Here is a 22,877-nt window from a genome sequence, read left to right on the forward strand (position 1 = left end):
TTCCTCTTTCCAAAAAGTTCTGAGGCAATTATTAGCAAGAATGTATGCAACAAAGCAAATAAAATGAAAATGGAGTCAGACAAAGATAAATACACGGAAACAAGTATACTAATGATAACACCAGCCTGTGTGAGACTCAAAATTCTATTGTGAAGTTTCTGGAATCCAGGGATAAAAGACAGGCAATGAATATTACACAACTCAAGATCAGGAAGGAGGAAGTACAGCGGTTTCCCAGGAGAGTAAAAATTTTCTTGGCAGTAAACTTCAAGAAAAATTCTCATGCAGAGATTATTTAAGGAGTGTTGTGTGACATTGTGGCTAAATGGACTTATAATAGCACCTTCTTCTTTAGGGGTATATGAAGATTAAACAAAGCAGAACATGCTGAACCCTTAGACTTGTGATTGACACATAGTAAACTCAAATAAACATTAACTATTATCATCAGCATGATTTAAAATTACATATATATTACATTGTTAAATTAATAATTATTAAGTTTTTAATAATTTAATAATGGTTAAGGTCCTCAATAATGTAATTATTAATTATATTATTTAAAAATAATTTAATAATTATTAATGTAATTAATAAATACATTGATGCATTAATAAACACTAATAATATTCACGATAACTGTTTTACAGCAAATGCAGAAACAGATTGTATTTAGTTGTTTTTAGCCAAGAGCATAGCGAAGGTGTCCAACAGGAGCCACAGCTAATGTGGTCCAAGCATGGGGCTGCCTCACAGTATCAAGTAACATTGCAGAGGGGACCTACAGGAATGGCTGCATTGCACAACTCCTAGACAACCCATCTCAGATATGGTTCTTGGCCATGCAGTAAGCCATGAAGATACATCAGTTGAGGAGGGAACTAACTTAAAAAATACAAATTAATAAGGGCGCAAAGATGTGCAATTCTAGAGACTTTCAGTTGCTTACCAGTAACTACTAAGTGAAATATTAAGGGTTACTAAAATTTGGTGTTCAAAAAACTCACATTAACATTATACTAAAATTTGCTGAGGATCCTAATCCAGCATTCTACCAAGAAGTCTGGCTACTCCACAGTGCTTGATAACACTGCAAAGATCAGAGAATGGGAGGGCTTCTTATCAGTTCATCATTAGCAGTACCCTGAGTTTATTGGACTTTTCCTTGGAAACTGTGCTTGATTTTTAATGTATTAATTTATTTTTCTGAAGTTCGTTTGGCTAGCCCCACAATGGGCTGTGATGTATATTTGCATTAACAGTATTGCTGAAGTTACTGTTTGTATGATCTTCTCAAAACGTCTTTGTTCCAGGGTGTTGTCCTCATGGAATTTTGTCTATTGGAATAGCTTTCTCTGACTAAGTGACCAGTCAAAACAATTTGAGAGCCACTGCCTTAGATTTTCTTTTCTGGGTATCACATCTCTCAGCTAGACTGACTAGTGCTTGGAGAGCTATCACTACACGTTGCTCTGGAAACCAGCAATGATGGCGTAGGGTTGACTTCCTAATGTATATGTGGACCCTGTGATGTTCCAAATGACCGGATGTAGTTTATACAGATTTATTAAAGTTGAAAGCCTCTCTCCAGTATCATTCCCAGATGGAAGAGGGGAAGTCAGCCTGCTTCTATACAGAAATGAGCCATGGTGATAATTTAAAAAAATGCCAGATTTGTTTTCTTTCTTAGAAAGAAGTTTGAAGGCCGGGCGCGGTGGCTCACGCTTGTAATCCCAGCACTTTGGGAGGCCGAGGCGGGTGGATCCCGAGGTCAGGAGATCGAGACCACGGTGAAACCCCGTCTCTACTAAAAATACAAAAAATTAGCCGGGCGTGGTGGCGGGCGCCTGTAGTCCCAGCTACTCGGAGAGGCTGAGGCAGGAGAATGGCGTGAACCCGGGAGGCGGAGCTTGCAGTGAGCCGAGATTGCGCCACTGCACTCCAGCCTGGGTGACAGAGCGAGACTCTGTCTCAAAAAAAAAAAAAAAGAAAGAAGTTTGATTTATTGATCTGCTCTAACTTTGTTTGTTTGTTTGTTTGTTTTTAAGACGGAGTCTCACTCTGTCACCCAGGCTGGAGTTCAGTGGTCTGATCTCAGTTCAGCGGTCTGAAGCTCCACCTCCTGGGTTCAAGCAATTCTCCTGCCTTAGCCTCCTGAGTAGCTGGAATTACAGGTATGTGCCACCATGCCTGGCTAATTTTTGTATTTTTACTAGAGACAGGGTTTCCCCATGTTGGCCAGGCTGGTCTCAAACTCCTGACCTCAAGTGATCCACCCACCTCGGCCTCCCAAAATGTTAGGATTACAGGCACGAGCCACCATGCCTGGCCTGATCTACTCTAACTCTTGAATGAAGTCCTTGATTCAGTTACCAAGGGTTATATTATCAAACATGGCAGAGAAGATGGTGACTTAGAAAATTTTCAGCACTTCAGTACCACGTCTGTAATAGTGTACTACAACTGGTCTGTACCACCTTGTGAGAGTCAATTGTCTATTTTTTTAGAAATTTAGTGAGATGGTTATTAAATCATTGGTAGTTTGAAATTGGCCACAGTGGTAATATTTACACTGGGAAAACCAGTAACTGTTACAAAAATATTTTTTCCAGAGAGCCAGTTATTAAATATTTGCCAGCATATCACTATCTGTGAACCATCTAATATTAAGCAATATAGTCTCCTTGTGTACCTCGAAAACTCAAAATGGGGTTTACCCATCTTCAAAAAAGGATAACTAATTATTTTTTCCTAATCATAGAGCTATTTCTCTACAAGTTATATTTAAACCTTCTGTTAGCTTCACTCTAGAGACATATTTCAGATTTGTATCTCTTAATTGAATATTTAGTATGAAGGAAAAATAGATTTCAAACACCGCTATAATATTATCAGCCCCTATTAAACTTCATTCTATCTCAATTATTTATTCACTCATTTACTGTATTTACTCAAAAGATATTTATTAAGCTAATCTAATCTAAAATCAGCACTTTGTGCCTGATACCATGCTAAGAAATGGGTGTACATTGTAAAGCAAAACTAAATTCTTTGCCATAGGATTTACAGTCTAATAGAGATTACATACTTTAAAAAATTCATACAAATAATTTATATTAGGAATTGTGGTAGTGCCATGAAGGAAGAGAACAGGATGATATAAGAGAGAATAAATGTGGGGATCTATTTGGAATGGGACTGAGGGTGATGGGAAACATTTCCAACAAAGTAACATTTGATCTAGGATTTGAAGGATAAATGGCAGTTAACCAAGCAAAGATGAGGGGAAGTTCATTAAGAAGATGACCAAAAACCAAGTAAGACCCTTTGTAGAGTTCATCAATCTATCCTCAGGCTTCAAATTCATGGACAGAAACTATTTTTGTGTCAAGATGTATAATCTTGCCATAGTTACAATGCTTTTGTAAAACTTGTACAGTTATTCTTTCAAAATTAAGCTGGGTGAAGTTGGTGTTGATCTATCTTTTTGTGCATACTCATGTATCATTACCTTGAAATTCTCATAGATAAATTAGATAAGGATTAGTGTTGTAACTGGTGGTAATTCTGCGGATGGAAGGGTTGAGTGGAACATGGTTGAGTGGAACATGGACAAAATATAATCCTGGTCTCTAAGTATGATCCAGCTAGTAAGAAAAATACCACAGACTTGAATAACAGACATTTTTTTTCTCTCAGTTCAGGAGGGTGGGAAGTCCAAGATCAAGGCAACAGCAGATTCAGTGTTTGGTGAGGACTCTCTTCCCTGTTCACAGACTGTTGTCTTCTTGCTGTGTCCTCACATGACAAACGTGAACAAAGACCTCTCTGGAGTCTCTTTTATACGGATCTAGGCTCATTCATGAGAGCTTCATCCTCATGATCTAATTTCCCAAAGGACCCTCTTCCAAGTACCATCACATTGGTGATTAGGTTTCAGCCCATGAATTTTGGAGGTGGGGGCACAAACCTTCAGTTCATTGTACCTTGTTGTTAGAACAAGGACCTAAATCCAGAATAAAAGACTAGTTTGAGTTAATATTGAGTGCCTTGGAACTGAATTAAGAGCTATTAAATTTCCCATAAGGTTAAGAATGGCTCCAGAGCTGCTTTGGTCAAACAACTCCCTGGAATTGTGTACTCCAGTATGATCTTTTTGGAAACATCTATTTCTTCTGCTCTTGATGGTGGGTTTCACATGAGGTCACAAAAAGGAACATGTCTTGAAACACTTGGCCAGTGTTTCTCAAAGCCTGGTGCCTGTATCAGAATCAGCTGTGTGATTTGTTTAAAATGTTGATTTGGAGGCACTGCCCCAGAACTACTAAATCACAGTTTCTAGGGAATCTGCAATGATTATTTGAAATCTTCTGTATGCTTATAGCCCTGTTCCACAACTTCCTGCCTCCTTCCTAGTAGAAGACCTTGCTTTCTGCATCTCAGAGAAAATTGAAACCATCAGCCAGAAGAATTTCTCTGATATCCAACCATCGAGTCTGCTAGACTGCCTTCCCCCTTTGTCTGCCATCTTCTTGCTGTGCTCTGCCTTCCACTGTCCTGCTTTCTCAGAAATTGTCCACTAATAATTCTCTGTTTTCTCTCCTGTATATTCAGCTATGCTTTCTCAAAAGGATTATCCTTCGAGGCAGGAAATTATGTTCAAGTCTATTTTATTGAACAACAAATACAAATTTAAAATATCTCCCTTGGTCCCATACTACCTCTAGCTACCATCTTCTCTGCCCTCTACTTCTAAACTAGCCTTTTAGAAGGAGTTCTGTAGGTTTGCATTTCTATTTCTTTCTTCATCATATGTTCATTCTTCAGCTCACTGTGATCTGCTTTTAACTCATGACTCCTTTCAAACAGCTCTTGGTAAGGCCACCACTGATCTTTTGATCATTAAACTTACCAGGCCTTTTCTATTTACCCTCTTTCTCTATTAATTCTCAGTATTCAACATCACAGAGATCTTTTCTTGGAATATTCTCTTTCATTGGCCTCCAAGACACCACATTCCCTGTTTCCTTTTCTTCTCTCTGGGCACAATCTGACTCCTCTTCTACTCAGCTATTAAAAGTTGCAGTTGATTACCCACTGCTATCACACTTGGCAAGTTTATTCATGCCCATAGCATCAACTGCCATCTGTAATTGAATTGCAAATTTATATTCTCAGCCCAACTGCTTAGTTGATGCCTTCTTTGACGTCTAAAAGTTATCTCACACAGCATGTTTAAATCAAACCCATAATATTTCTGCTTCTCTCCTCTCCGAAGCTTGGTATCCCAATGTTCTTTGTTTCAATAAATGGTGGCATCATTTAACTAGTTACATAAGAAAAGCCAAATTCACCCTTGAAACCTCCCCTCTCCTTACAACCAGTGCCATCACCAAACAAAAGTTCCTCATGTAGTTTCTAAACACTTCTAAAATTCATCCATTTCCTACTCATCCACACCCACCAATTTAGTCCAAGACCCCATCTCTTCTTCCGTGAATGATAGCAATTGTCTTTTAATTTAGCTTCCCTTCAGCTGGAGTGATCTTTTCCAAAAGCAGATTGATCCTATCACTTTCTAAATCTTTTGGTGACTTCCTTTGCTAATTCTTATCATGGCCTACAAGGTTCTCCAACACTCTCTGCCTCCCTCTTTTCCAGCCTCACCTACTATGTTCTCCTCCCTCTTCCAAGCAGGCACATTATTCTTGTTTTTTCAATACCTCAAAATGCTGTATTCTCTTTAGTCACAGGACTTTCTCCACACCAGTTCTTGGAAAAGTCTTTCCCTTCTCTGTCTAATGAACTCTTGCTCTTCTTCAGGGTCTCATTTTCTCAGGGATTTTCCTGACCTCAAGTTGTGGATCCAGTTTTTTTGTTATTGTTACAGGCTCTCATAAAAGAGCCTTTCTTCCGTTAATCATCCTTATCTCAGCTGTTAATTATACTCTCATTAGTGGGGTGATTTGATTAGCATACATTTCCATAAGCCTGAAAGCTGTTTTCTAGTGGGAACCATGTCTGTTTTTACTCCTGTTGCATCCTGATGCCAGCATTGGGCCTGGTGTGTTGCAGGAGATCAAAGAGTGAATGGATGAAGAGCTAGGTGCCCTGGCTCGAAGGATGCTTTATATTTCTTGTCACAAGGGTCATCAAAGATTATTTCTGGTGTATCAAAGCACCAACATTGCCCTCCGTCCATGGGAATGAGTTATCTTCTGTGAAGAAATATTTCTAGGGTTTTGGTAAATATTTGTTGAAAGAATGGGTTTTGGGAAATCTCACAATTAGCCTTTCTCTTATTATGTAGCCAAAAAGGAATATGCAGATACTGTGTATCCAGCTCCTAACCACATTCTAGAGGCTGTTCCTGTCATCATGATATATCATAGAACCCAGTACTGTTATCTAAAGGTGGATAAAACTGGGAAGAGTTGTGGGTTATAGTTTATTATTATTATTTTTTTACTTGTTAGAAGAGAAAAATCTATCTGACTTCTGCTGTTTTTGTCTCAGTTGCTTTTCGATTTCCTTCTCGCTCTTTCCCACTGCCCACATAAACAATATTGCTCTATTATATAGACTTCTTTCCTTGCTTGGATATGAATCTGAGTTGAGCATAAAAAGGAAGCTGTAAGTAATCAACAAAGCCATAAAATTGGGTTGAATGTTAGGATTGTATAAAAATATTTTCCTATAAAATGCTCTGGGAATTGTTTTAGAATTAGGAAATACAAACAATTCCACTCTGAGTTGGACACTACTCAAGATTAGGTCCTCCCAGAAGTCAGCCGCTATGGCATATGTCTGAAAATCTAGAAAGTGAAAGTGTTAGATTTTAGTTTTGATTTGGCAAATTTCCATAAAGGAAGACTAAAACAGGGAGTAGTAGGTGGGGGATAGTGAGATTCCTTCCTTCAGAGGAATAGAATTAAAATGTTGGAAAAAATAACACTGGAAATGTCCAGATAGGGCAAAGTTGAGAAGTGGATTAGGTGGTAACCCCACCTCCCTACAGCTCCTCCCACTGTCTCTCTTCCCTCTGGTGGTGCTGACCCTGCATCTATGCACCCAGTCAGCTTCTCATGCCCAGTCCTTTGAGAGGCTACCTTGACCACGTGAGGCAAGCCCTGCATGTTAGGAATCCCCTCCATTCGCCTGCTCATACTTCATTCTTTCCTGTCAAAGCCCCTCCTCATCGACTTTTCAGCCCATTTTCTGTTTCTATTTTGCCTACTCTGGTGGTGCCATGGGCTGTCTGCACTATAATCACTGACATGCTTGTTAAAATGCAGATTCCTTGGCCTAGCCAGCACTCAGGATCTCTGGGAATGAGGCCAGGAATCCAGATTTTGGCAAACTTACTAAGTAAATTATGCACATTAGGGTTTGAAAACCATTCACTTGGTCCTTCTAGTTTTCAAATTCCTGGTTCCTTTGCTTGGGTACTGAGCTTACCTTTCTTTCCTGAATCAGCAATCCTGTGGGCAGCCTTTTAGGTAATTTTCTGGCTCATCTTAGCTTCAGGACACCCTCATTTTCTCAGGCAATCAAGCAGTCTCACTCCACACTCCTGACCCCAATATCTAGGTGAGTTTGGCCTTATGGGCAGGACAGGGATATCTAACTTGTTAGTTGTAAACATGAGATATTATCCTGCCTAGTGACATTTGTCTTTCTAAAAGAAGACTTTATTCTCCAAAGAAATACATATCTGGGGAATTTTGTGCACTCAAGACTAAATGTACCAAGATTAATTTCAGTGGGAAATCTTGGCAAGCACTCTTCAAATCATAGTTAGAGTCCGGCTGCACATCTTACCTAATCGTAGGGATGACTATAGTGACTGTGAAGACAATTTACCCTTTGAAATATTTGTCCAATGATCTAACGGGGTTATGGAAGCTTGCTACTCCTTGAAATACTACCATATCAACTAGCTTCCTGGCAATGTGTGTAGGGAGGTCATGCCAGCCTGGGTTGGGGCATCTTTAAGAAAAGGATAGAGGTCCAGGAATATGATAAATAAAAGAGAAAGAAGAGGATCTTTCTTAAGACCTTGGGCTTTTGGAATTGGTCATCACTGAGGTTCACTTCTGGCAAAGAAATTTCAGAGAAGTTACTTCAACTATGCCCCATTGTTCTCAAATTAAATTAAGGACAACGATACTGATTTCATGGAGTATGAGGATTAAATGTGATAATGCACATCCAGTGCTTGGCACAAGATCTACAGAGTAATGCCTGTTGTTATCGTAGTCATTATTATAACATTTGAAATGGGGAGAGGGAAGGAAGCAGTTTTGTTCTTCCACTTTTCAGAGCTTCAAACTTTTTGGGAGCACACATTTTTATTTTCACTCATGTGCCCCTTTCCTCTATCAAGCAAGGACCTTGAGGGTATCTTGCACTGTGTGCCTTTTCCCACCCCAGTTAGTATACAGATGAACACCCAGGCCAAAGAGCTCTGCAGCATGAGGGGAGCACACAGGAAAGGCAAGGGCCGCCTGCCCGTGGTGATCACTGGGGATGAGCTCTGAGGTCCTGCATGCTGGTGTAGAACAGCTGTAGTGCCTTCTTCTGTTCAGCTGCTTCTTTTTAGTGTTGGGACCAACTTGGGCATCCTGCTGTGAAAGCCATCTCAGTTTGGGAAAGTGGGTGAGAGGGTTAGGGAATAAAGGGAGAGTGAGGGTGGGTGACTACATATGATGGGTGAGGGGCTTTGGAGAGATGGGTAATGGGAATTTGTGAGTAGGGATGGATAGATTCTCATTGTCTTAGGTAGCTGGGGCTGCTATAACAGAATGCCGTAGACTGAGTAGCATAAACAACAGAAATTTATTTCTTACAGTTTTGGAAGCTAGAAGTCCAAGGTTGTTGTGTCAATATGGTAAGTTTCTGGTCAGGGCAGTCAGTCTTCCTAGTTTGCTGATGTCCATGTTCTTACCTTGTCCTTCCTATGGCAGAGAGCAGAGAGAGAGATACAAGCTCTCTTGTGTCTCTTATAAGGGATTAATCCCATCATGAGGGCACGTCCCTCATGACCTAATTACTTCCCAAAGCCCTCGACTCATCACATTGGGTGATGGTTTCAGCATTTGAATTTGGGGAAGGACACAAAGCTGCAGTCTATAACACATACCAAGTCTTCTGTTAAGTAGTGCATCAGTAAAGCATCGAGAGTAGTGAGGTAAAACCTAGAGATTTCAGCATAGAGAGCGTTGGGAGGAGAGGGCTTCCAGGGTTGGGAGCAGTGTCAGATGAAAGAGTAGAAAACAAACAGAAACTGGAAGTAAAAAGAAGAAATAAAGGAAGGAAGGAAGGTGGAAGAGAGAGCAAGAGAGAGAGAGAGATACACAAAATGTAGGGAACCTAGTTTTGAATCTGTATGAAAATCTCTGCAGCTAACATGGAATATGTACAGCTAACATGCCATCAGATAGTGACTGCGACAGGGCAGCTGGCCCTTGGGGTTCATGTTATTGCTGATGTTGTTTAGTCACTTGTTTCTAATTGTCAGTCTTTTCCCCTTGCAAGCTGCCCAGCTTGAGAGAGAAGCCAGGACCAAAGTATGCAACTCCTTGATGCTGAATTTGGTGCTTGTGAGATATGAGGCTCCATGGCCTCCATCCTCTTCCTCTGTTTTCCTGAACTTGGTAGAAATAAATAACAGTGTCTCAGAGCATTGCCTGTGGGGTTCAGAGAAGCAATTTCTACAGTCAGATGCTCCTTTCACCTTTGAAGATGAAGGAGAAGAACATTTTTGTGTGTCCCCACCATACCCACTGTGCTGGGAGCTGTGACTGAAATACTGCTCTTGGATTCTGAGCTCAGGAGCTCCATTAGAGAGTATTACTAAAGCCAGTTGTGGCGCCCAAGGCTGAGCACTTTCATCGTGCAGGCAGGCCACACATGCCTAGGAATAAGTGAAAATGACTTTGCCTCTGCACGGGAATGTCTGCACTCCGCATCCTGTGTTATTTCTTGATTTATAATTTCTTCAATTCGTAGTCTTCCCTCAGCTAACAAGTGAAGAGTGAGCATATCCCTTCATCATGAATTTGGCATTTTTACTGCCACAAATATTTTAAATGACATTCTACAGCTTTAACTCATCTGAGTATCTGAGGTGAGCTATGATTTTATTCCAAAGCTATTTCTAGCTTCCCAGCAGCCATTCTGGTTCTCCCAGGGCTCATCTGCCTCTCACTGCTCTGAAAGTCTCCAGTTCCTTGCCACTCTTTTATAAACAATTTAAATTGTCTCCTCCTCCTGGGGAGCAGAGGGTGAATGATTTCTTTTGAGAAGATTCAGCTTTAATTGCACCTCTTATTAAACACACACAACGTTTGACATATGATTTGTGGGGATCTTGGAGGGGACTTGTGGATTCCTTAAAGCTTATCCACATGCCCCTGTTGAAGATGCCTCAATTTAAATAAAACATCTTTATTACTTGTTTCTGATATTAACTGTTAGATAGTCTGTCTTCTCAAAACTCCCTCTTTCAGTGCCTTTGCAGTTGTTGCCACTACAAGTCTGTTACCAGCTGCTTATTGTTCTTTTGATGGAGCTGCTGGGGGTGAGGTGGCACAGAGGACAGGCAACCCAAGGTGTAGGAGGCAGATTGCCAGGGCTCACAGGGATTATCACTGATGTTTCAAAGCCTGCCACAGGTTTCCTGACATGTGTTTTCAAACACATGGGGCTGGATCAAAGCTTGGGTGGTAGTTGTGGAGGTACATGGCTCAGATCCCTCTTTGAGGAAGAATGGCAGGGCACTTGGCTGGCAGCCTCCAGCTGCAGGGCTTCGGCATCCACCATGGTGTTCAAACACTGAACACTTTCCCCAGAGAGCCCCAGCCAGTGGCTGAGCATGGCAGGGCATCAGGCCTGGCCATTTCTGCTAACATGCAATGTCTCTCTGGGCAATCTTTGCATGTGTTGGGCTGGGAGCTGCACCACAGTCTGAGGCTCTTCCTAACCACCCTTTTTTTCCCCAGGTGTCAGATTGGCATGGTGGTCTGAAGGCTGTCCCTGAGTACTTCTGCTTTCTTTCCCCTTTGTCTTTCTCAGGTGTTATTCCCCCCAACCTCCTGTCCTGTGAAAACACTTGTGCTTATAATGCTATTGTCATGTCTGCATCCTGATACAGCTCTGTTCATAGGCAACACCACTGCCATTTCACATAATCCCACCTCCCTTCCGAGATCTCAACCTGGGAACTGTTCCCACATCTTCCCAACCCATTTCATCACAGAGTTAAGAGTTTGCTGAACATTGATTCCATCCTTCTAGCTATGCAAGTTATTAGGGTTCCTAGTACCATCCCATTTAGCATCCTATAGGATGTTTAGGACTCCTAGAGAAGAGACAGAGGCACAAGGGAGTGAAACACATACTTTATTTCTGTATAAAGACTCTTTCCAGGAGACCGGGCTGGAAAACATGGAAACCTCAGGAATGACCCCTCTCCACTTGTACTCTTCTCCCACAAATCAGGCCAATGAGGTCAGTTCCTGAGTCCCCTTTCTCCAGGATTCCACTCAGTCCTTATCTCTTAGCATTCTGTTGGGGGATAAGGAGGAGAGGGACTCTTGTTCTCTAGCTCCTCCGATAAAGCCCCCCCCCTCAATTACTGTGATCTGGGAACTGTGAGTTCATGATATACATCAAGGCTCCTCCCTGAGAAAGCATGAGGAGGAAGAGGAGGAAGAGATTGGCACAATACAAATATCACAGTGACAGCAATGAGATCTCACATTTTGGAAGTCACGTGACAAAGAAGGTTCCTTGATATTTCATATTCTATTACTACTGGACATTACACCAAGGAAACACACTTGGATAAACACAGGGTGACACATTTCTAGAATAAGAATGTGACCCATGCACAGTACAAATCATGGTATTTCTCACATGTGGGAGTTGATGACAATTTTATAAGTTAGTGGACATTGGAGACTGGGTCAGAGGAAGGCTTGCTGGCACTCTCCAAGCAGGTGCTTTGCCATATTGGAAACTGCCCGGACCACCCAACATTCCCTCTTACTATGCACAGAGATGATGCTGTTCAACCATGTTCCTTTAGGTCCCCTGGACTGACTGCCAGCTCCCTTTGGAAGTACCCCAGAGAACCCTCATTCCAGAGGCTCTCCAAAGGTCCCAGTCTTTGGCTTGACTGCCCATGTTGAGTGTGGGTTTTTAGAATGCTGTGGAGAATCTGTCCTCTCAGATGCCTCCAAGACTGCTGGGCAGCTTAGACTCACTAGGACTGGTGAGTTAGTTAGTGATGGCCAATAAGGTAGGCTCCTCAAGAGCTGCAGGGTCTGTGTGTTCCCAGCTGAGGGCAAAGTCCAGAGCAGCCGCTCAGTTAATCCTTGTTGAGTTCAACTCTAACCTTCTCTTCCACAGGTGTGATGTCCCCAACTTCTTGACACCGTCTTCTCAAGTACTTCTCATAATCATGTTAGCTCTTTACATTCTTCCAAAGTGAGTAATCCATACACAGCAAGATTCTCTATTGGAAGTATGACTAATGCTTAGGGCCCTAACTTTCATTGCTGCTAAATTTTGTCTTCCATTTATATATCTGCAGTGATCTGGCTTCACTTAGTTTATTTAATACTTTCCATGCTGCTTTAGAGGTTTTCTGGCTTATACTGTTGCTTCTTCCCCCAGGCCTGTGGATGCCCTGGTAGAATTAGAGCCAGCAGGGCTGGCAAAGGCTGTAAACCGTGCATTGTTCTCCCCTTAATGCTATGGATGCGGCACATGTGCATCCATTATGCAAACTACCAGGAGGACATTCATGGATGTTACATGAAGCTTCTGCTTCCAGCCATATCTGGAAAAAATACAGATCTGGGAGACAGAAAAAAACAAAAACAAAACTGCATGCTCACCTTCTGGAAACTCTAAATCTAAATTAGGATATAAAGCATTCAGTTCATGGCTCTTGGAAGACTGTCCTTTAGGGCTGATGAGTCATTCTACCCCTTAGAGACGGAAGCTGGCAAAGCCATGGGGCAGGGAGGAGACATTCAGAGAGTCTGAAGGGAAGATGCAAGATGCCCTCTTCCCAGAAGTGGATCTGCAAAGTGCAGCCTTCTTGCTTGTCGCACATATGAGCACGATGCTAGTGTAAAACTAAGAATGAAGGTTAGGGTCCCCACCCTAAACACCCAAAAGGTCAAAGCAGGAAGCCCACGTTTGTCTTCTCTGACAGTGTTCTGCAGCTATGAAATTCTGCCTGCTAAAGCTGGATGGATGCAGGCCTTGGCATGAAGTCCTCTGCTCTGTCAAAAGCCAAAACCTTCCAGGAGAAGGAATGTACTCAGGATTTTAAGATAAATTGGAGAATGTCTGAGATGGATAGTTACAGATGGCCTTAGCAGTTGCTACATCTCCAGGAACTGGGTATTAGTTACGAGACTCACTGCTCCTGTTCTTTTCTGTTCTTTTATTCTTTGTTTTGTTTTCTTTTGTAAAACAAACAAAAAACTCATACAATCCTTGAACCATGGGATGTTAAGATTTGAAGGAACACTTAGATTATCTAGTTTAGTCCCCTTGTTTACAAGTAGGAAAAGAGGGTCAGCTACACATTAAATGTAGTGCAGGTCTCCCAATTCCTGGTCTGTAAGAGACATTAGCAGGTATCAGTGGACATATTCTGCTTGCGTTGGCTGCTCAGGACAGTCACTGGGGACATAATGTGGAAGCCCGAGATTCTCAATCTCATGATATAAATGTATTGAAATACTGAGATGCCAAAAAGGGGAATACATATGTTTCTTTTCACAGATGCTTAGAAGACAGGGCTAAATTTTTCATTTAGATGTTATGTGGTGCCTTCTTTTGTTCACCCTGTCAAGTGTAGGCTGGGGTGATAGGAGCCTCCAGCTGCAGGAGGCTCATCTGAGATAACTTTATTGAAGTAACATGGGGCCCCAGGAAAATGAGTCTTCCGGGTCTGCAGCTGTGCTGCAGAATTCATCCCGAAATGAGCAGTCGCATGCAGCCAAAGTCACTTCCAGAATCATGGAATGAATGGGCTTTTGGGAAAAGCTGGTCCTATCTTTCATTTTACAGGCTCAGCAAAGTTCAGTGATTTGGTTTGAGTCATACAGCATGAGGGTGGCAAAGATAGGGAAGTATTGAGATTTTTTGACTTGAGGATGGAATGTTTTCCCTAAGCCATACTGACCCTTTTTGCAAGCCCCAATGTGAGGGTGTTTCTGATGGTTCCAGATGAAAGGAATTTCCATGCATGAAGGGAGGCAGGTCAAAGGCAGTGGGGGCTGCATCTGCCAAAGGCCCTGTGGCCTAGGAGAGCACATTGGAGGAGAAGCTGAAGCTCTCTGTCATGGTCTTGGAGTCACTTCGTGAAGAGCAGTTGGAGGTCAGGTCCAGGGACGAGGGTGTGGCCTTGGGGCCGTCCTCTGGCTCCTCCTCGTGGGCCCCCACCACTGTGGAGATGGTGGTCTCCAGGCGGCTGACTTTGTACACACTGCCCTGGGTCTGGAGATACCGGGTGGATTTCATTTCCAGCCCCTCATAGTCGCCGGCGCTGATGAAGGGGCAGCACCGGAAGGCATGCTTGAAGCCCAGACGGAACCTGGAGAGTGAGCAGATGAAGAGGTGATCCTTTGGGACGGCCTGCTCAGAGGGCTGCCCACCACTGCATCAGTTTGTTAACACATGGACATACCCAAGCGTGATTCTGTTATTGTTTTTAAAATTAAATGACAGCTGGAGATGCTGAGGCCAAAAAGGCTTAAGGGTCAGTCAATAAGGTCAAATCCAAGACTAGAAAAAAATCCAATACTGGAACAATCTTTATGTGAAACACGTCTTTACTGGGGGTGGCCCTGAACTATGCTGTCTCCCCTCACATGGTGTCAGCAGACTTGGGTCAATTCTACCTCAACAAAACGCATTCACCAAGTGTTTACTATGTGCACAGCACTGTGCTAGTTACTGGGAGGTAAAAACACACATCAAGATTCAGTCCTTCCCCTCGAGTAGCCTGTTAACTGAAGGAGAACTCTCTGCCAATCATGTTCCTTCAGTGTGCCTCAGTTTCTCTGGTTGTTAAATAGGAAGAATTAACCTTTACTTAAAGGCATGCTGTTAGACTTAACCTAAAAAAAGTGTAGGTGGGTCATGAAACTCTTAGAAATAAGGGTGAATGTGTGAGTTAGACTAACAGAGACCTTTTGGACAAGTTGAAGAGAATGTCTTTCCCCAAATTCCTAGTATCTGAGTGTCTAATTCATAGAAGGCACCTTACAGGCTGAGGACTGATGGATATAAAGATGGTAACAAGCATTTTATTCCTCTCCCGCCTCCTTCCCCATCCAGAGGCTGGTGATGCTCTGGATGACAGACTGTGCTGCAGCCATTGTGTGTCCCTGCCTGCTTTTGGGAGCCCTCTGCACCCCATGGTGAATTCCCTACTGCTGACCACCATTCTTGATGGGCTCTGCCTTCTCTTACTTCTCTGACATTGGCTTCTGCTGCAGGATGGCTCTCCCCAACCCCTTCGACTAAGTGAGGGCAGGAATCAGGCCTCTGGGGTCAAAATTCCTTTTTGCCTTACCTTGTCCTGCTGGAACTGCTGCAAGAAAATGGGTAAAACTGCTCAGATCATAAGATGGAATGGGAAAAAGACAGTGAGAGATCAGAAAGGGCGAATATGCTCTGTGGGGGGATGAAATTCTCTTTCTGCATGCATAGCCCGCTGCGTACTGGATCCATAGAGCAGAGTGAACAAACTCACAGGCCATGGCCTGGAGCCTGGATCAAGCTTGCAGACCTGCCTTACATGCATTAACCACAGAAGTTTTTAATTCCTCCACTAGTTGCCAGTATTTATAAATCAGAAGACTTTGGACAATAATATGGATTTCTGGTTCCCCTTGGAAAAGAAAAAAAGAAAATCAGTCCACTCCGGGCTCCCATTCCTGGATGGTGATAATCAGCCAGGCTGAGTTGTGTGATGACAAGTTAGCTGCAGTCCCCACGTGTCCCTCTTGTCTCACAGCTGGGTTTACTCATTTAGGATGGACGCTTGGCCACTGTGTATGTAGATGGTCTTGTGGTCCCTGGAGAGCTCATGGGGTTGGGATCCTCACCTGTCATTGAGGCAGCAGTAGATGATGGGGTTGTACATAGTGGAGCTCATGGCCAGCCACATGATGGCCAGGTAGACCTGCTGGATAAACTTCTTCAGGTAGAGATCCGGGTTGATGTAGGGCAGGAGGAAGAAGATGTGGAAGGGCAGCCAGCAGATGGCGAAGGTGCACACCACGACGATCATCATTTTGACCACCTGGCAAGAGGGTGAGACAGGTGAGACCACCAGCACATCCCCCTCTCTCATGGCTGCTTCCTCTCTCCTCCCACGCCCTCACTGTGCACAGTATGGGATGAAGCGGGAAGTATTTAAAAGAAACCCCTTCAAGGAGGAGAAAGGATCCTTACTATGTGGTGCTACAGGACTTTGGTTATGTCAGCTGTTCTCAGAGTGTGGTCCCAGAACCAGCATCATCATCATCCCCTCGGAACTTGTTAGAAATGCAAATTCTTGGACCCTATTTCAGACTTACTGAATCAGAAACTCTGGGGATAGGACCCCAAATTCTGAGTGTGACAAACCCTTCAGATGATTCTGATGCATGCTCACATTTGGGGACTACTGTGTTACATTATTCTTCATGACTGGAGGAACCCAGGGAGACAAATTAACCAGCAAAGGTAAAAGGGTGTTCAGGAGGAAAAGGCCTGGAGCAGCAGGCTGGGTGGGCGGGCACAGCAGAATAGGTGGGACAAGGGGAGACGTAGTGAGCTAGGACAAGCTGCTTGGTTTGGAGACTGAGGGGGAGGGAAGGAGAAGGGAAAAGATTTGACTAGCTGCAGTCAGAGAGTGCCAGATGTTTAAAAGCAATTTAAAAGGTTTTGTGAATACTGGGTACTATGATCTGAATGTTTGTGTCGCTTCAAATTTATATGTTGAAATCCTAACCCCTAAGGTGATGGTATTAGGAGGTGGCCTTTGGGAACTAATTAGGTCTTTAGGTCAGAGCCCTCATCAATTAAATTAGTGCCCTTATAAAATAGGCCTGAGAAAGACCCCTCGCCCCTTCCACCATCTGAGGACTTAGAAATTGCCATCCATGAACAAGGAAGCAGGCCCTCCTGAAACACCAAATCTATCTATGCTTTGATCTTGGGCCTTCTAGCCACTAGAGCTGTGAGAAATCAATTTCTATTTTTTTATAAGCTCCCAGTCAAAGGCATTTTGTTACAGCAGCCCAAATGGACTAAGACACCATGCAATGTAACCCCTTCCCAAGACATCTTTAGCAAAGAACTCTATAGCATTCATACAATGCTATGCAGAGAAGTACCAACAGAGAATACTATGCAAAGAAGTACCAAAGAAAAAAAAAAAAAGGAATGAGAAAGCTCTTTATATACTGATTTTCAAAGATCTTGTCAATTTTAAGTGAAATAAGTGAGAACAGTGTGTATTTACTATTTGTGTAAAAAAGAAGAGAAAATAATATATATTTACTTATTTATAAGTGCCAATAGCTAGAAGGGTTAAGAAACAGATGGTTACCATTGTATGCATATCTGTGTGTGTGTGTGCAAGCTTGGGACCTGGGTAGATGACAGATCTAGAAGGCAGAGAGGCTTTCCATGATAATAATTAAATTTTTTTTAATGTTTCATTTTGAACTAATCGAAGGCCCTCGAGAAGTTGCAAAAGTGGTGCAAAGCAGTTCCAGGTACTCTTCACCTAGCCTCCTCCAGTGATATCATCTTTTTTTTTTTTTTTTTTTTTTTTGTGAAATGAAAGACTGATTTAATGAATGGTGTCCTTATTTTGCAGAAAAGGAAACAGACTCAGAAGTTGGATTTTTCTGAAGGTTGTCCTTTCTCCAAAACCTTCCCACCTTTCCTGTAGAACAGGGATTGATAAACATTCTCTGTAAAGGGCCAGATAGTAAAAGTTCTGTCTTTGCAGATCATAAGGTCTCTGTCACAACCACTCAACTCTGATGTAGCTGTAAGGCGGCCATAGACAATGTGTAAACAGGTGGGTGTGGCTGGGTTGCAATCAAACTTTATCGCAAAAACAGGCAGTGGGCTGGATTTGGCCTGTGGACCCTTATTTGTGGAAGCTTGCTGTAGAAGATGATAAATAGACACTCTTGCATGTCTAGTTTCTTTTTCTTTATTGAACATTCTCTTGTTACCTAGCAAAAGCGGCTCAATGCTCAGTGTGTTAAAGCCAATACTATGATACTGTGTATTTGAGAAGAGAATGGCTTTTATTACAAGTTGACAAATGAGAAGAGAGGAGTCCAGCTCAAATCTGTCTTCCTGTGCTGGCTTCAAGGCAGTAATTGCATTAGAAACTGTTTGGGAGTGGATTCTGGGATTAGCTGGTAATTGGTGGAAGGAAAGGGGAGGTCTGGAAAGTCCTTGGGCATGCGCAATTCATACTTTATACTTCCTGATGGGAAAGTATGCAGCGGAAATTCAGGCTATGATGTCAGCAAGCTCAGCCCATTGCCATATTGGTTCCAACTGATTTCAGATAGTTTCGTTATTTTATAAGTGGAGGAAGTTTCAGAGTTCTTTCTCCCCTCCTCCCCTCCTTTTTCTTCCCCTGCCGTCCTCTCCCCACCCTTCCCTGCCTTCCTCTCCTCACTCTCCCCTCTCTCCTTCTCTCCTTTTCTCCTGGAAACCTTCCATCAATGTTTAGTCATGCATAGCTCTACCATCTTGAAAATAAGTCTCTCCTCCTCCAATTGTTGCCCTTTCTCTCGCTCTACCTCCTTCACAGTCAAAGTTCTTGATAGGGTTCTGTGTTCACTGTCTCCAGTTCATCATCTTCCAATAATTTCTCAACTAATGATAAATCTCCTTCTCCTCCATTATATTCCTGAAACATTCTCTTTGAAGATCCCAAATAACTTCCTGTGGTGCTACATCCAACTTAGAATTCTTTGCTCTTTACTAAATCTCTGGCACTCATCAACCCTTCTTTGTTGGCTTTGTAGACCTACAAAGAAGCCTACAGGAGAATGACCATAGGAGGAAACCATGCTCCCAATACTCTGAAGATAAGAGATTTTTAACAAATAACTCTGCCTATTAAAAAATCTGTATCTTCAGTGTTCTCTGCTAGGCCCTTGACTCTTAGTCTATATGCTCCCCTAGGACATATCATCTCATCTCTAGGCATTTTTTTTTTTTTTTTTGAGACACGATCTGGCTCTGTCACCCAGGCTGGAGTGCAGTGGCTCGATCCCACCCCACTGCAACCTTCACCTCCCAGGCTCAAGTGACCCTTCTTCAACCTCAGTCTTCCAAGCAGCTGAGACCACAGACACACGCCACCATGCCCAGATAATTTTTGTGTTTTTTTGTAGATACAGGGTTTCGCCATGTTGCCCAGGCTGCTCTTGAACTCCTAAGCTCGATACCCCTGCCTTGGCCTCCCAAAGTGCTAGGACCACAGGCATAAGCCACTGCACTGGGCCATCTCTAGGCAATTTTAAATCCAATGATGATCCTCAAGTTTATTTTTCCAACCCAGAGCTCATCACTGAGGCTAGAATCAGCTGGCCAATTGCCTAACAGAATTAGAAATCACCCCTCTTAGCCTTACTCACCACATCCAGTTCCATCTTAAAAAAATAATTATCTCGGCCGGGTGCAGTGGCTCACACCTGCAATCTCAGCACTTTGGGAGGCCGAGGTCAGGAGATTGAGACCATCCTGGCCAACAGTGAAACCTGTCTCTACTGAAAATACAAAAAATTAGCCGGGCGTGGTGGCAGGCACCTGCAGCCCCAGCCACTCGAGAGTCTGAGGCAGGAGAATGGCGTGAACCAGGGAGGCGGAGCCCGCAGTGAGCCGAGATCGCACCACTGCACTCCAGCCTGGGTGACAGAGCGAGACTCCATCTCAAAAAAAAAAAATTACCTCAACCCCACCACCCCAACCAGCTATCACCTATTTATCTGCCCCATTTGCAGCAAAACTTCTTGAAAAACTTGTCTATATTTACTGCTCCAATTCCTCTCCAACTCTGTCTCTTAAACTCCCTCCAAGCCGGCTTTCAACTCGACAGCTCCAGCTCCACTGAAACACTCTTGTCAAAGTCGCCCGTGACTTCTGCATTGCTAAAAACAGTGGATAATCCTCAGGTCTCATCTTACTTTGATCTTTCAGCCACAGTTGACACAGCTGATGGCATTTCTTCTTGCTACCCGTCCTTCACTTGGCCTTCCAGATACCACCCTCTTCTGGTTTTCTTCCTTTCTCACTGACTTTCCACCTCAGTCTTCTTTGCTCATTCCTCCTCTTCTTCCTGATTTCTTAATACTGGAGTGAACAAAGGCTTATTCCTTGGCCTTCTTCTCTACACTCTTTGAGTGATCTCATCCACTCTCAAGCCTTAAATACCACCTGTATGTCTGTGACTCCCAAATGTGTATCTTCATCCCAGACCTGTCTTCCAACTTCTAGTCTCTTAGATTCAACTGCCTATTCAACATCTCCACTGGGATGCCTCATAAACTTCTCAAATGGAGTTAAGATTGAATTTCAGTTCCAAACACCTCTTCCACCCATAGCCTCCCACAGTCAACTGTTTGGGACTGGAAGAGATAGTAACTCATTCTCCCAGTTGTGCAGATGCAAATCTTTTTATCATCATATATAAAAGTTGATTCACTTTGAGTCCTTTAGTAAAAGGATTCTATGGTTTCTCTATTATGCTTTTTTCAAGAGGGTTCATAGATGTCAAGTTTAAATAGGGCAAGCTTAAAATGTCTCCTATTGGCCAGGCATGGTGGTTCACACCTACAATCCCAGCACTTTGGGAGGCCATGGTGGGAGGATAGCTTAAGCTCAGGAGTTCGAGACCAGCCTGGGCAACATAGTGAGACCTCATTTCTACAAAAAATAAACAAAATTAAACAGGCGTGGTGGTGCGTGCCTGTAATCCCAGCTACGTGGGAGGCTGAGGTGAGAATACTGCTTGAGCCCTGGAGGTCGAGGCTGCGGTGAGCTATGAACATGCCACTGCACTATAGCCCGGGTGACAGAGCGAGACACTGCCTTAAAAAATAAAAATAAATGTCACCTATTGCCTTTATCCCCAAAGGACATTTATACTTTCTTTCCCCCACAGGTTTGCAGCAGTTGCTCCATGATTGCCTGGGAATGAGTGTTGCATTCATTCTTCTTTCTTTGGCTTCTCCGTTTGTCTTTTGGTTTGTTGAATTTCTTTTTTTTTTTTTTTTAATTATACTTCAGGGTTTTAGGGTACATGTGCACAATGTGCAGGTTTGTTACATATGTATCCATGTGCCAAGTTGATTTCCTGCACCCATTAACTCGTCATTTAGCATTAGATGTATCTCCTAATGCTGTCCCTCCCCCCTGCCCCCACCCCACAACAGTCCCCAGAGTGTGATGTTCCCCTTCCTGTGTCCATGAGTTCTCATTGTTCAATTCCCACCTATGAGTGAGAACATGCGGTGTTTGGTTTTTTGTCCTTGCGATAGTTTACTGAGAATGATGTTTTCCAGTTTCATCCATGTCCCTACAAAGGACACGAACTCATCATTTTTTATGGCTGCATAGTATTCCATGGTGTATAGGTGCCACATTTTCTTAATCCAGTCTATCGTTGTTGGACATTTGGGTTGGTTCCAACTCTTTGCTATTGTGAATAGTGCCACAATAAACATACGTGTGCATGTGTCTTTATAGCAGCATGATTTATAGTCCTTTGGGTATATACCCAGTAATGGGATGGCTGGGTCAAATGGTATTTCTAGTTCGAGATCCCTGAGGAATCGCCACACTGACTTCCACAATGGTTGAACTAGTTTACCGTCCCACCAACAGTGTAAAAGTGTTCCTATTTCTCCACATCCTCTCCAGCACCTGTTGTTTCCTGATTTTTTAATGATGGCCATTCTAACTGGTGTGAGATGGTATCTCACTGTGGTTTTGATTTGCATTTCTCTGATGGCCAGTGATGATGAGCATTTCTTCATGTGTTTTTTGGCTGCATAAATGTCTTCTTTTGAGAAGTGTCTGTTCATGTCCTCTGCCCACTTTTTGATGGGGTTGTTTGTTTTTTTCTTGTAAATTTGTTTGAGTTCATTGTAGATTCTGGATATTAGCCCTTTGTCAGATGAGTAGGTTGCAAAAATTTTCTCCCATTCTGTAGGTTGCCTGTTCACTCTGATGATAGTTTCTTTTGCTGTGCAGAAGCTCTTTAGTTTAATGAGATCCCATTTGTCGATTTTGGCTTTTGTTGCCATTGCTTTTGGTGTTTTAGACATGAAGTCCTTGCCCACGCCTATGTCCTGAATGGTATTGCCTAGGTTTTCTTGTAGGATTTTAATGGTTTTAGGTCTAACATATAAGTCTTTAATCCATCTTGAATTAATTTTTGTATAAGGTGTAAGGAAGGGATCCAGTTGCAGCTTTCTACATATGGCTAGCCAGTTTTCCCAGCACCATTTATTAAATAGGGAATCCTTTCCCCATTTCTTGTTTTTGTCAGGTTTGTCAAAGATCAGATAGTTGTAGCTATGCGGCATCATTTCTGAGGGCTCTGTTCTGTTCCATTGATCTATGTCTCTGTTGTGGTACCAGTACCATGCTGTTTTGGTTACTGTAGCCTTGTAGTATAGTTTGAAGTCAGGTAGCGTGATGCCTCCAGCTTTGTTCTTTTGGCTTAGGATTGACTTGGCGATGCGGGCTCTTTTTTGGTTCCATATGAACTTTAAAGTAGTTTTTTCCAATTCTGTGAAGAAAGTCATTGGTAGCTT

At 42.8% G+C, this 22,877-nt stretch overlaps 2 protein-coding genes across 2 annotated transcripts in view; one reads left to right on the forward strand and one right to left on the reverse strand.

Annotated features, from left to right (window-relative positions):
• The window catches only part of POLE4 (DNA polymerase epsilon 4, accessory subunit), a 188,489-nt gene that overhangs the window by 86,372 nt on the left and 79,240 nt on the right, over positions 1–22,877 (forward strand). The gene's annotated exons all lie outside the window — the stretch shown is intronic.
• TACR1 (tachykinin receptor 1) overlaps positions 11,388–22,877 on the reverse strand; it is a 174,615-nt gene continuing 163,125 nt past the window's right edge. The window contains exons 4-5 of the mRNA XM_032177417.1: positions 16,140–16,336; positions 11,388–14,620 (exon numbers count right to left, since the gene is read on the reverse strand). Of these exons, the coding sequence (XP_032033308.1) occupies positions 14,329–14,620; positions 16,140–16,336 (489 nt within the window). The 3' untranslated portion in view covers positions 11,388–14,328. The remainder of the gene's footprint in view (positions 14,621–16,139; positions 16,337–22,877) is intronic.

This window comes from Hylobates moloch, unplaced genomic scaffold, assembly GCF_009828535.3.
Source record: "Hylobates moloch isolate HMO894 unplaced genomic scaffold, HMol_V3 SCAFFOLD_15, whole genome shotgun sequence".
NCBI classification, from domain to species: domain Eukaryota; kingdom Metazoa; phylum Chordata; class Mammalia; order Primates; family Hylobatidae; genus Hylobates; species Hylobates moloch.